At 39.7% G+C, this 15,000-nt stretch overlaps 1 protein-coding gene across 2 annotated transcripts in view; it reads left to right on the top strand.

Moving 5' to 3' along the window:
• Positions 1-15,000, top strand: part of LOC130077657 (interleukin-1 receptor accessory protein) — a 53,609-nt gene that overhangs the window by 30,830 nt on the left and 7,779 nt on the right. The window contains exons 5-13 of one of the 2 annotated variants that reach the window (XM_056242961.1): positions 1,256-1,421; positions 4,563-4,634; positions 4,731-4,863; positions 7,979-8,127; positions 8,666-8,809; positions 10,669-10,812; positions 12,136-12,157; positions 12,408-12,823; positions 12,858-13,108. In XM_056242961.1, coding sequence (XP_056098936.1) covers positions 1,256-1,421; positions 4,563-4,634; positions 4,731-4,863; positions 7,979-8,127; positions 8,666-8,809; positions 10,669-10,812; positions 12,136-12,157; positions 12,408-12,798 — 1,221 coding nt within the window. In that variant the 3' untranslated portion in view covers positions 12,799-12,823; positions 12,858-13,108. Of the gene's footprint in view, positions 1-1,255; positions 1,422-4,562; positions 4,635-4,730; positions 4,864-7,978; positions 8,128-8,665; positions 8,810-10,668; positions 10,813-12,135; positions 12,158-12,407; positions 12,824-12,857; positions 13,109-15,000 lie in introns of those variants that run through there. The other variant, XM_056242960.1, reaches the window with a different exon arrangement.

Consider the following 15,000-nt stretch of genomic DNA (forward strand, 5'->3'; position numbering starts at 1 on the left):
TAAACCTGAAAATTAAATTTCCAGCTTACACTGTCGTGAATCTCTTTTTAAAGACGACACTCGGCAGATTATTGCTGAAGAAGTGAAAAAAGCTTAAAAAAATTAACTTTTAAAAAAAAGTTACAGATTTTTACGTTTATTGTTACTATTTTACATTTTTATATGAAATATATTTTTTCCAAATACATGTTTTACTCTAAAACTGGGAGAAAATCAAAGCCATAAATCTAAACAAGTTCAAAATGTGCATCTGATTTGTCAGTAAATGAGCGTTCAGTGAGATGCTGCAGTACCGAACGCTTCCACTAGAGGAAACTCGACTCACACTCGTTTACAGTGCGCTCGTTTTTAAACCACAGTGAGACTATATTTTTTCAGGACCATTTAACCTGTTCGAATCAAGTCGTGATTATTTTTTAGCTTCATTCGACACAGACATTTATTTTTTATTTTTTTTATTCTTTATTGAACATGTTAAAAGACAACAACAAAACTAAACAAGAACAAACAATCAACAAAAAAAGCAGATGATCCAAATAACAGTCATGTTCAAAGAGGAAGAAGTTAGAATAACTTTTCTTTTCCTACACCCACTTCAGTTATATATTTGAGCTACTTAAACGAACAGTATGTAATTTTTGGCCACCAGGGGTCGCTAATCTCTTACAATAACAAAGGCGTATATCGATGACACAAAGCATCAAATAGTTGGAAACATTTGGGATATTGTAAGTAATCAACTAAACAAAATATATAACATTGGCCTAGTGGTTTTTGGATATTATACTGCAAAAATCCTACATATTGTACCTTTAAATTGTTTGCATCATTTAGGTATTCAAACTAAATAAAAATCAACAATAAAAAGAAAGAAAATCACTTTTTCCAGCTCCTATCCATCTAGGATTCTTTTTTTAAGTAGAAATTTCAGTTGCAATAAGTTTTTACATAGCTTTATATCATTATTACTGTTATTCCACACCTTAACGGTTTATTGATATTCCTCTGAAAATACGTGTTTTCTTGCAGTAGAAAAAGCTCTTGGATATTTCTAGGCAATGGGTTATTATGTGCTCTATTGATTTGTAATCAATCAAATCTTTGAACTTTGATATTTTGAGTTTGTTGGTTCTCTATATGTAGTTTTATGTATGATTCGAATAGCTCTTTTTACAGTTGACCACAGAATGCCACTATCGACCAATCAGAATCAAGTATTGTATTGTCATACGTGACCTTTGCCCTCTGTCTGCAGTTATGCAGCTCTGATGTGTTCAGAAGTGACCGAGAGCTGAAAGGAGATGATCTGGTGATCCACCGGATGAATGTGGTGTACGCCGGCCTCTACACGTGTGTGGTTTCATATCAGATGAATGGACGCACACTTCAGTTCACGCGCCGCATCAACGTCACGGCTGTTGGTAAGAGCTTCTCATCTCGTCTCGAGCTCGTCTCGTCATTCTGAATCCAGCGAGCCATCAGATCAGCAACAATAAACGTAAAAATCTGTAACTTTTTTTTTTTTAAGTTCATTTTTTAAAACTTTTTTCACTTCAGCAATAATCTGCCGAGTGTTGTAAACAGTGTTAATTTTGTCAGCAAATTTTGATTTAGTTTTAGTCTTAGTCTTTTGACTAAAATGCCATTTAGTTTTAGTCATATTTTAGTCATCTGAATTGTTTTAGTTTTAGTCTAGTTTTAGTCGACGAAATACAATAACATTTTAGTCGACTAAATCTACAGTAGATTTAGTCGACTAAAATATAATGGGTTTAGTTCAATTGTAAGGCGTTAATTTAGAATTTCTCTAAAATTTCCAAACCCATATACTCCCGGAGAAAACATCTATTAACCTATTAATATGAATGATTTTTAAGTTTGAACATGCAATACAGATACAGATTTAACTGCTGTTACTTAAAAAATATCTTAAAATGAAATAAAACCACTTTTCCTAAAGTACAACACAGTCTTCTTTACAATGAATGATATATTCATTCCTTATAACTACTTACACATCATTCTTTATTCTTTCAAGCAGACATATTTATTTGTATGAATTAAATATAATTAATCCTTATTAAAGCTATTAACAAACAGTGAATGCTTTTCTCTTTTTCTTTTGTTGCTTGATCAAAATTAAGGACACGGACCGCATTAGGTTTATTGCCACTGTCACTTTAAGACGTCGGATCATGCACATCCGACACACTCACAGTTTAAGACATAACCAGCATAGTTTACATGAATACTCTCCAAAAAGGACATTTAGACATACTGTTGTGTATTTGTCCATTCAGACACGAAAGAGAGCTCAATTCAGTAGCCTACTCGCGCGCTGTAGGTGTATTGTGCATGACTGCACGCTTCAGGTTAGGTGTGTGCGCACAGAAAACCGCACCGAATAGAGCTCTTTTTTGCATCGTCACTCTTATTCAGAGATCTATATGTCTGCCCTACTCATTCTCCCAGACGTTCACATTTTTTAACGTTTTATGACCGCGGGGTAGATCACGTTACAGTAGACTACAAATGTGCGCATCTACCACACACGCAGGACATCAGTTCTGACGGATCGCTTCCCAAATCGTCACTATCTAACATTTTCGTCTAGTTTTTATTCGTTGACGAAAATGTCAATAGATTTTCGTCATAGTCTTTGTCATTCAAAACTAGGTTTTATTTAGTTATCGTCTCGTTTTCGTCTGTGAAAAAATGTCGTTGACGAATAATTTTCGTCGTTATTTTCGTCAACGAAATTAACACTGGTTGTAAACATGTTCAATAAAGAATAAATAAATAAATGTCTGTGTCGAATGAAGCTAAAAAATAATCATGACTTGATTCGAACAGGTTAAATGGTCCTGAAAAAATATAGTCTCACTGTGGTTTAAAAACGAGCGCATTGTAAACGAGTGTGAGTCGAGTTTCCTCTAGTGGAAGCGTTCGGTACTGCAGCATCTCACTGAACGCTCATTTACTGACATATCAGACGCACATTTTTAACTTGTTTAGATTTATGGCTTTGATTTTCTCACAGTTTTAGAGTAAAAAGTGTTTTTGGAAAAAATTGATTTCATATAAAAATGTAAAATAGTAACAATAAACGTAAAAATCTGTAAAAAAAATTTAAAGTTAATTTTTTAAAGCTTTTTTCACTTCTTCAGCAATAATCTGCCGAGTGTCGTCTTTAAAAAGAGATTCACGACAGTGTAAGCTGGAAATGTAGTTTTCAGGTTTATGCTTAAAAAGTGAATGAATGGATTATAAATACAGCGTAAATATAATTTAGTACCATAAAAATTCCTGAAAATACAAAATATTAAATAAAAGACATTATCAAACTAAAATATAGTACATTAATTTCATTGAAATAAAAAAAATTATTTCTGTCATTTTTGACCGACACGCGAAGAGCACAAAAGTTTTGATTTTAATTTTAACGTTTTTATTTTTAACATTTTAAATATGTATTCAGTTTTTACTCTTTATTTCAGTTTTAGCTATTTTAGTACATTTAGTTAAACTAAAGGGAAATGAGAAATACTTCCTCGGCAACTATAGCTGAAATAAAGCAAGTTTAAGCTTTTTTTATTGATTCATTTAATGTTTATTTTATTTCAAGTAACTGTTTTAGTTAACTATAATAACCCTTGAAGATGAATAATTCTCTTCAGTTCATAATTTTTGTGGTGCAAAACATATAAAACACAAAGTTTTTATGTGTAGAAGGAGATCAGTGTGTTAGTCATTATCAGTTTCGTTAATATACTCTTATCGTAATTATTAATATATTGAATTAGTGTTCATTTTATATTTTCCTTTTTCATTTAAAAAAAAAGTTTTAGTAATTTTGTTGTGTTCTTTTGTCTTTTTATTTTTTTATAAATAATCGTCAGTTTAATTTTTATCGTTTTAAATTTCAGTTTTAGTAATTTTAGTAGTTCGACTTAAACTAAACTACCTTAAATTAAAAATGTTGCCTTTGTTGAACTAGCTAAAATAAAATACACTCCCCGTTCAAAAGTTTGGGGTCAGTATTATGTGTGTTTAAAAAAAAAATCTGTTTAAGAAATTAATACTTTTATTAATCAAGGATGCATTAAATTGATCAAAAGTGACAGTAAAGACATTTCTAATATTCTATTTTAAATAAATGCTGTTTTTTGGAACTTTATATTCATCGAAGAATCCTGAAAAATTAAATGTTTTGAACATTTATGACAGAAATATGAACTGTTTTCAACACTGATAATAATCATAAATGTTTATTGAGCATCAAATCATCATATTAGAGTGATTTCTGAAGGATCATGTGACACTGAAGACTGGAGTAATGATGCTGAAAATACAGCTTTCATCACAGAAATAAATTATAGTTTAACATATTAATTCACAAAAAAAGTTATTCTACACTGTAATAATATTTCACTGTTTTTACTGTATTTTTGATAAAAATGTACTGATTTTTGATCGTCTTTAAAAAACATGTCAAATTCCTACCGACCCCATACGGTGTAAGTTTAATTTTTTTTTTTTTTTATGTACTTTCTCTCTTGTAGTTCCCGACATCGGCAGAAAAGAGCCCACCGTTCTGAATCCGGCGAGCGGTCAGACCTACACAGTGACTCTAGGTGAGCGTCTTCTTCTTTCTCTACTCTTGCTGTGTTTTCTGGGATATGCATCAGTGATATTAGTTATTTAAAGTGATATAAATGTTGTCGTTTCAGGAGATCAAGCGACGCTGTCCTGTCGGGTGAATCTGCCTCACCTGTACACAGAGAAGCAGGAGATCTGGTGGACCGTCGATAACAAAACTGTGGAGCAACTCGCCGACCCGCGGTTCAGCTCACCTGAGGCCACGTATGGACCACAGCTATCATAGTATACTAAAACTAAAACCATAAAAACACTTTTGTTACTTTAACTGAAACAAACTTTCTGAGAAACGCTGTTGGAAGTGGATCGGACCGAGCAGCGTAATGCACTGAGTGAGCCAATCAGCAGTAGGGGGCGTGTCTACTCATGATGCGGGAGGAGAGAGTGAGCCAATCAGCAGTAGGGGGCGTGTCCACTCATTATGCGGGAGGAGAGAGAGAGATAATCAGCAGTAGGGGCCGTGTCCACTCATTATGGGGGAGGAGAGAGATAATCAGCAGTAGGGGGCGTGTCCACTCATTCAGCAGTAGGGGGCGTGTCCACTCATTATGGGGGAGGAGAGAGAGAGATAATCAGCAGTAGAGGGCGTGTCCACTCATTCAGCAGTAGGGGGCGTGTCCACTCATTATGGGGGAGGAGAGAGAGAGATAATCAGCAGTAGGGGCCGTGTCTACTCATGATGCGGGAGGAGAGAGTGAGCCAATCAGCAGTAGGGGGTGTGTCCACTCATTATGCGGGAGGAGAGAGAGAGATAATCAGCAGTAGGGGGCGTGTCCACTCATTATGGGGGAGGAGAGAGATAATCAGCAGTAGGGGGCGTGTCCACTCATTCAGCAGTAGGGGGCGTGTCCACTCATTATGGGGGAGGAGAGAGAGAGATAATCAGCAGTAGAGGGCGTGTCCACTCATTCAGCAGTAGGGGGCGTGTCCACTCATTATGGGGGAGGAGAGAGAGATAATCAGCAGTAGGGGCCGTGTCTACTCATGATGCGGGAGGAGAGAGTGAGCCAATCAGCAGTAGGGGGTGTGTCCACTCATTATGCGGGAGGAGAGAGAGAGATAATCAGCAGTAGGGGGCGTGTCCACTCATTATGGGGGAGGAGAGAGATAATCAGCAATAGGGGGCGTGTCCACTCATTCAGCAGTAGGGGCGTGTCCACTCATTATGGGGGAGGAGAGAGAGAGATAATCAGCAGTAGGGGGCGTGTCCACTCATTCAGCAGTAGGGGGCGTGTCCACTCATTATGGGGGAGGAGAGAGAGATAATCAGCAATAGGGGGCGTGTCCACTCATTCAGCAGTAGGGGCGTGTCCACTCATTATGGGGGAGGAGAGAGAGATAATCAGCAGTAGGGGGCGTGTCCACTCATTATGGGGGAGGAGAGAGAGAGATAATCAGCAGTAGGGGGCGTGTCCACTCATTCAGCAGTAGGGGGCGTGTCCACTCATTATGGGGGAGGAGAGAGAGATAATCAGCAGTAGGGGGCGTGTCCACTCATTCAGCAGTAGGGGGCGTGTCCACTCATTATGGGGGAGGAGAGAGAGATAATCAGCAGTAGGGGGCGTGTCCACTCATTATGGGGGAGGAGAGAGATAATCAGCAATAGGGGGCGTGTCCACTCATTCAGCAGTAGGGGGCGTGTCCACTCATTATGGGGGAGGAGAGAGAGATAATCAGCAGTAGGGGGCGTGTCCACTCATTATGGGGGAGGAGAGAGAGAGATAATCAGCAGTAGGGGGCGTGTCCACTCATTCAGCAGTAGGGGGCGTGTCCACTCATTATGGGGGAGGAGAGAGAGATAATCAGCAATAGGGGGCGTGTCCACTCATTCAGCAGTAGGGGCGTGTCCACTCATTATGGGGGAGGAGAGAGAGATAATCAGCAGTAGGGGGCGTGTCCACTCATTATGGGGGAGGAGAGAGAGAGATAATCAGCAGTAGGGGGCGTGTCCACTCATTCAGCAGTAGGGGGCGTGTCCACTCATGGGGGAGGAGAGAGATAATCAGCAGTAGGGGGTTGTGTCCACTCATTCAGCAGTAGGGGGCGTGTCCACTCATTATGGGGGAGGAGAGAGATAATCAGCAGTAGGGGGCGTGTCCACTCATTATGGGGGAGGAGAGAGAGATAATCAGCAGTAGGGGGTGTGTCCACTCATTCAGCAGTAGGGGGCGTGTCCACTCATGGGGGAGGAGAGAGATAATCAGCAGTAGGGGGCGTGTCCACTCATGGGGGAGGAGAGAGATAATCAGCAGTAGGGGGCGTGTCCACTCATGGGGGAGGAGAGAGATAATCAGCAGTAGGGGGCGTGTCCACTCATTATGGGGAGGAGAGAGATAATCAGCAGTAGGGGGCGTGTCCACTCATGGGGGAGGAGAGAGATAATCAGCAGTAGGGGGTGTGTCCACTCATGGGGGAGGAGAGAGATAATCAGCAGTAGGGGGTGTGTCCACTCATGGGGGAGGAGAGAGATAATCAGCAGTAGGGGGTGTGTCCACTCATTCAGCAGTAGGGGGCGTGTCCACTCATTATGGGGGAGGAGATAATCAGCAGTAGGGGGCGTGTCCACTCATGGGGGAGGAGAGAGATAATCAGCAGTAGGGGCGTGTCCACTCATTATGGGGGAGGAGAGAGATAATCAGCAGTAGGGGGCGTGTCCACTCATTCAGCAGTAGGGGGTGTGTCCACTCATGGGGGAGGAGAGAGATAATCAGCAGTAGGGGGCGTGTCCACTCATTCAGCAGTAGGGGGTGTGTCCACTCATGGGGGAGGAGAGAGATAATCAGCAGTAGGGGGCGTGTCCACTCATTATGGGGGAGGAGAGAGATAATCAGCAGTAGGGGGCGTGTCCACTCATTCAGCAGTAGGGGGTGTGTCCACTCATGGGGGAGGAGAGAGAGAGATAATCAGCAGTAGGGGGCGTGTCCACTCATGATGCGGCAGGAGAGAGTGAGAGATGATAAAGAGACATCCACTTGCGTTGCGTGTTCATGCATTTTGGGGGAGGAGCGATGAAGGGACAGGTGTGTTTGTTTGTGATGATTTCATATATCAACAGTGTTTCTCAGAAATCAATCACCGTACCTTAAAAAAGGTAATTAAAAATTTAGAAAAAAAAAAAAAAAAAACTTTTTATTTTATCTAGTTGCCAAAGCAAATTTCTCATTTTCATTTAATTTGGTTATTTGATGTTCTTAAATAACCAAAACTAAAACTGTAAATAAATAATAAAAATGACAAAAAAAAGTAACCAAATTAAGAAAAATCTGAAAAATAAAAATTATTTATAAATATGAATATATATATTGCTCTGTGTGTGTAGGCTTTTTTCGGAGTATTACGGCGATGTGATAAAGGAACGAGTCCTGCATGTGCTGGACTTTTCTTCTGATGACCTGCAGAGGGAGTTCAACTGCTCCGCCAGAAACAGCCGCGGCTTCGACACCAGCAGAGCCGTGCTCAAGAGCCAGCGTAACTACACACACTAACACACTCTGCCTCCAAAATACACATCCTCCATTGGCATATATTTTTGTAAGTTTGGTGTACAATTTTTCTTTAACAACTCTCTTCTGCTCTCCAGGGCTGCATTTATTTGATGAAAAATACTGTAAAAAGTGCAAAATATTATTACAGTTTAAATAGTAGTAAATTTTGAGTTTTATGGAGAAACATACTAACTTCAGGCCGACTTGATAAAATCTGCTAGTAGATACTGTATTAAATAAATAAACATATATATATTTTCTCTCAAAAACCTTTGGCACTTGCTGTATGTTTGTTTTGGGCCCTGTATTCCCATAATGTTTATTTTGGAAGCAAATCTTGACACATTTTAGTCTCATTATTTATTTTAGAGTCATTTATACACTTGGCAGATGCTTTTATAAATTACTTACCGTAACTGTGTGTTCCCTTGAACTTGTGACATTGGTGATCATTTAACATTTGGGCATTTAACCGGAGAAACGTGTATTTGATGTGTGTGTGTGTGTGTGTGTGTGTGTAGTGTACGTCCCCACTCTAGAGCTGGGCTGTGGTTTAGGTGTGACTCTGGCGCTCATGTTGATGATGTTCGTGGTCTATCACGTGTTCTGGCTCGAGCTTCTGCTGCTCTATCGCTCCTGGTTCGGCTCGGATGAGAGATACACAGGTGAGAACACACACACACACACACACATTTACTGACCCTGATGTTTGAGCTCAATTATGATGCTGTTTTCACTGGTTATCAGTTTAACATTTAACTCTTTCCCCGCCAGCGTTTTTTGAAAAAAGTTGCCAGCCAGCACTAGCATTTTTTAATCATTTTCACAAAAGGATATTTAGAATTTGCAATATATAACATGTATATGATAATGTATATGTAATGTGACCCCAGACCACAAAATCTGGAATCTGAGGGTGCAAAAAAATCAAAACATTGATAAAATCTCCTTTAAAGTTGTGCATTTGTGTTGGCGATTGTGCAGCATTCACTCACACAAATAAATCTTTTATATATTTACGGTAGGAAACTTACTAAATATCTTCACTGAACATGATCTTTACTTAATATCCTAATGATTTTTGGCATAGAAGAAAAATGGATAATTTTGACCCATACAATGTGTTGTTGGCTATTGCCATGAATATACCCGTGCGTCATGTGACTGGTTTAGTGATCCAGGGTCACATATATCAAAAGGAAGACCAGAACAGAACAGTTTTATAATAGCTCAAAATGAAAGTAAGTTTCATTAAAAAAAAGCAAAATTTTAAACAAAAGGCTGAGAAAATCGTGTTTTTTGTCAAAGACTATGTCCGGATGGGATTCAGAACGATGATCAAAACACTGATGGAGTCGATCGAGTCCTATAACTCAATTTATAGCCTGATTTATATGCTGTTTAATGTTTGATGATCGCGTTATTTGTTATGCATCTGCTTACACAGGCGAAGAAGAAGCGGAAACTAGCGCTAGCGTGTGTTTTGATCAGGACATTCAGTGCTCTTTCAGAAGATGTCACAGCGCCCCCTACAGTATTACAGTGGAAACAAGGAAAGACGGACATTTTCTGTCAATGGCGGGGAAAGAGTTAATCACACCATGACATAAGCAACATTCACTTGCCTTAATGTTTCCTAATGGCCATGAATATGCATAATACGTATATTTGTTTATTTATTTACATTGCATTGACAAATACAATTCATAAATTTAAGCTATTTAATATATTATTTTATATATTTATTAACACTTTACTGGCCATTAAACTTGCATTACTATTATACTTGGATTAATTTGCATTATTTTATTTGTTTATTATATATAAGCTAAAAAATAAAAATACGATTTAAGAGTTGATTTAAAAATGTCCAATGAAGAAGCCACCCGATCACCTTTCGATGTCATAATATATATATATTAAGGTATTAATGCCTTAGATATGTTTAATATATTTAAAGTCCCCCTGTAGTCAATAATTGTATCCCTTAAAACTCATCTTTGATCACCAAAATTACATATTTAAACATTTTTTCCTTGAAAAACCATTCTTCATGTCTTGAAAATGTAACTCGACACCCTCATTTAGTATGCGCGGTTCTGTGAATATGCAAACGAGCCCCGCCTCCACTCACTCACTCAGCTCAGAGATCCACTGGTTGACGATCTCACGTTAATCTGATTGGTTACAAGGTCGTTTGTGACGTCAGAAACACCAGCGATCTCAAAGCGTGTTTTTGAGACTGTCTTTGGTTCACTGCAGTTTTAAGGAGGAAATACTCAGCAATGCTATCGACTTATGAACTTACATATGGTGTGTCTTACAGCAGATTAAAAACACCAAATATACACATAAACAACATTAAAAACTGGATTTACACCACAGGGGAAAGACTTTAACTACTTTTGTTAGTAGATTGTAGTGTAACTACCTAGTTTCTCTACTAGCCATGTTTACTCTCACTCTTGAAGATCAAGTTGAGTTGTAGTTGTGTGTGAACTTGAGTGTGTGTGTGTGTGTGCAGATGATAAGCAGTATGACGTGTACATCTCGTACGCGCGCAACAGTGAGGAGGAGGAGTTTGTGTTGTCGACGCTGCGCAGGGTCCTGGAGACTGAGTTCGGCTACTCCGTCTGCATCTTCGACCGGGACAGTCTTCCTGGAGGAAGTGAGTAATGTGTGTGTGTGTGTGTGTGCGGAAAAAACACGTGTCAATCTCTGGGCAAAATATCCCTCTATTTACATACACTACCAGTCAAATGTTTGGGATGTTTTTAAAAGGAGTGTTTTGTGCGTCTCATAAACACACGGGTTTCGTTCCCAGTGAACGCAGCAACTCCATCTCTGCACGTGTCGCGAGTTTAAGGAGCGCAACATATTCCTTTATTAACATCGCATTACTGTAGTTACGTATTCATTCGTTTACCTACTTGCATAATTTCCAACATTTTTGGGGACACAGTGTTTCTGTGTCTGTGTGAGTGTAAATGCGTGTGCGTCTGTGTGTGTGGGTGGGTGTAAGTGTGTGTGTGTGTGTGTGTGTGTGTGTGTGTGTGTATCTGTATTAACCTGTATCTGTGTGTGTGTAGCTATCACAGACGATACGCTGAGGTGTGTGGGTCAGAGCCGGAGGCTGGTGGTGGTTGTGAGTCCCCGCAGTGCTGTGTGTGTGTGTGTGTGTGTGTGTGTGTGTGTATTAACCTGTATCTGTGTGTGTGTAGCTATCACAGACGATACGCTGAGGTGTGTGTGTCAGAGCCGGAGGCTGGTGGTGGTTGTGAGTCCCTGCAGTGCTGTGTGTGTGTGTGTGTGTGTGTGTGTGTTAACCTGTATCTGTGTGTGTGTAGCTATCACAGACGATACGCTGAGGTGTGTGTGTCAGAGCCGGAGGCTGGTGGTGGTTGTGAGTCCCCGCAGTGCTGTGTGTGTGTGTGTGTGTGTGTATCTGTATTAACCTGTATCTGTGTGTGTGTAGCTATCACAGACGATACGCTGAGGTGTGTGGGTCAGAGCCGGAGGCTGGTGGTGGTTGTGAGTCCCCGCAGTGCTGTGTGTGTGTGTGTGTGTGTGTGTGTATTAACCTGTATCTGTGTGTGTGTAGCTATCACAGACAATACGCTGAGGTGTGTGGGTCAGAGCCGGAGGCTGGTGGTGGTTGTGAGTCCCCGCAGTGCTGTGTGTGTGTGTGTGTGTGTGTGTGTGTATTAACCTGTATCTGTGTGTGTGTAGCTATCACAGATGATACGCTGAGGTGTGTGGGTCAGAGCCGGAGGCTGGTGGTGGTTGTGAGTCCCCGCAGTGCTGTGTGTGTGTGTGTGTGTGTGTGTGTGTGTGTTAACCTGTATCTGTGTGTGTGTAGCTATCACAGACGATACGCTGAGGTGTGTGGGTCAGAGCCGGAGGCTGGTGGTGGTTGTGAGTCCCCGCAGTGCTGTGTGTGTGTGTGTGTGTGTGTGTGTGTGTGTGTTAACCTGTATCTGTGTGTGTGTAGCTATCACAGACGATACGCTGAGGTGTGTGGGTCAGAGCCGGAGGCTGGTGGTGGTTGTGAGTCCCCGCAGTGCTGTGTGTGTGTGTGTGTGTGTATTAACCTGTATCTGTGTGTGTGTAGCTATCACAGATGATACGCTGAGGTGTGTGGGTCAGAGCCGGAGGCTGGTGGTGGTTGTGAGTCCCCGCAGTGCTGTGTGTGTGTGTGTGTGTGTGTGTGTGTGTGTTAACCTGTATCTGTGTGTGTGTAGCTATCACAGATGATACGCTGAGGTGTGTGGGTCAGAGCCGGAGGCTGGTGGTGGTTGTGAGTCCCCGCAGTGCTGTCCGCGGGACACAGGCGCTGCTCGAGCTCCAGGCCGGGTTGACCAGCATGCTTCACGGTGGGAGTCTCAGGGTGGTTCTGATCCAGTTCAAACCGGTCCAGAGGAAGAGCTGGGTCAAAGAGCTGCGCCGGGCCCGTCTCGCGCTCACACTCATACGCTGGCAGGGCGAGAAGTCCACTCCTCTCACCTCACGCTTCTGGAAACAGCTGCAGCTCGAGCTTCCCATGAGGAGGAGCCCGGAGAAACACACACCACTGCCAGACATCACACAACACACACAACACACACATCCTGCAAAGGACAAGCTGATCCACTGCTATTCTACAAGTGCGTTGTAGACATCCGTTCAGTGTGTATGTGTGTGTGTGTGTGTGTGTGTGTGTGTGTGTGTGTGAAGTCGTCCCTTCACTTCGCTCACTGTTCCTTATATTATACAGGGTTTGAAATTTACTTTTTGGCTACTAAATACATTTTTTATGAAGTTACCAGCCGTTTAGAACTTCGTTTAGAACTTCGTTTAGAACTTCAGAACTTTAGAACTTTAGAACTTTAGAACTTTAGAACTTTAGAACTTTAGAACTTTTGAACTTTAGAACTTTAGAACTTTAGAACTTTAGAACTTTAGAACTTCAGAACTTTTGAACTTCAGAACTTTTGAACTTTTGAACTTCTACTAGCCAAAAAGAAAATAAAAGAACCAGATTAACTACGTCACAGCTTTTATATATATATATATATATATAGATGTATTTAATATATCATGATTGATGACTCACAAGTATTTGCAGATTTGGCTTACACACAAACTGTACCAGCAAAGTGAGTAAATATAATAAGTAACGCGGCGAATTGGCCTGTGATTTGACAGCGTTACACAACACAGCCGTGTGTTCACTTCAAACCCTGTATATATAGTCAAAGTTGATTTATATGGCGCTTTTCACAGTACGCATCATTTTAAAGAAAGTTGAATAGTGGATGTCATATAGTCAAGTCAAGTCGCCTTTATATATATATATATATATATAGCACTTTACACAATACAGATTATTCTAAACACGAGATAACAGTGTCATTGATCAGCTGACGTCGGGTCAGTGTTGATTCAGTTCCGTTCAGTAACTGTGCATCAGTTATGACATCAGCAGTGATGTCATCATCAGCTCAGGGCAGCTCTCAGCCAATAGTGTCAGTTCGTTCAGATCAATATTATTGTTGCATATTAGGTGTCTACGACGGTGAATGAAATTAAGTGAGTGAATTCTGACGCTGATGTGTATATTGTGGGTCTTATTTAATTTTATGAGACTTTAACTGTGCCTTGTTGGTATTTAATAATTTTGTTAATTTTGTATTATTTTTGTATTATTATAATATGGATTAATATTCTGAACCAGTTTTCATTTATATATATATATATATATATATATATATTCTTTTATTTTTAGTTAAGTTTTTACTGGGGATTTCTATCATTCATTTTTAAGTTTTAGTCATTTTGTTGTGTGGTTTTGTCATTTTTACTGGTTTGTATTTGTATTTTTACTGGGTTATATATATATATAAATATAATTCGGTAATAATAATTTGTTTAATTAGAATAATTTATATAGCGCCTTTCTAGGTACTCAGGGTTTACATGTGGAAGGGGGAATCTCCTCAAATATATATATAATTTCTATTTAGCTTCTATTTTAGTACTTCAACTTATTTTATTTCCGTTAGTTGCCAAAGCAACCTTTCTAAATTTCGATAAATACATTTTTTTTTTCATGTTTAGCTTTTACATATAATATATTTATATTCATATTTTATTTTTGTCACGCTTTATTTCAGTTAACGAGAACAACTTTTAAACAGTTTTAGTTAACAACACTTAGGATTCCCAAACTTTGTCAGCCAAACTTCCCTTTAAGATTTTAAGTTAATATTTCAATAATTTAACAACACATTAATGGTCACATGACCTTTCAATTTAAAAGTTATTTGTTTATTTTGTACATTTTACGAATGAACCCGCTCTTGGAAACCCTGCTCTAGTGGTTTGGGATTGTACACTTCTTATTGCAGTGCATTCTGGGATTGCATGAGTGCACTAGATCATCAGAGACCTGCAATAGTGTGTGTGTTACTGAGCTAATCTTACTGGATTCAACATGGTTCAGATCAGTTTGTGAGACTTCATAAGTTTCATTCATTCTTTCATATTCCCTAACAAACTTCCCAGTTTTTTTCACTGAATTGCATTTGAGTTCTTGTTTATTTTGGTTGTTAATATCATGCAGCATCTTATATGACCATGTCATGTCCTGTATGTTCTGTGATCACATTTTTAAGCTGTTTTGATAATTAAAATGTATGTTTTGCATTCACATCTGTTTCATTGAGTCATTTCATCACATTAGTTTCCCATTACAGCAGCTGACGTATGTGTGTGTGTGTGTTAATGTTTACACTCATGATCATGAATGATGAAATGTTTGCGTAAGCATTTCCAGTCAGTCATCAGTGAATGGAGGAAGTTCTCAACCAATCACATG

Source organism: Rhinichthys klamathensis, unplaced genomic scaffold, assembly GCF_029890125.1.
Source record: "Rhinichthys klamathensis goyatoka isolate OS25496 unplaced genomic scaffold, OSU_Roscu_1.1 h1tg000767l_1, whole genome shotgun sequence".
Lineage (NCBI taxonomy): Eukaryota > Metazoa > Chordata > Actinopteri > Cypriniformes > Leuciscidae > Rhinichthys > Rhinichthys klamathensis.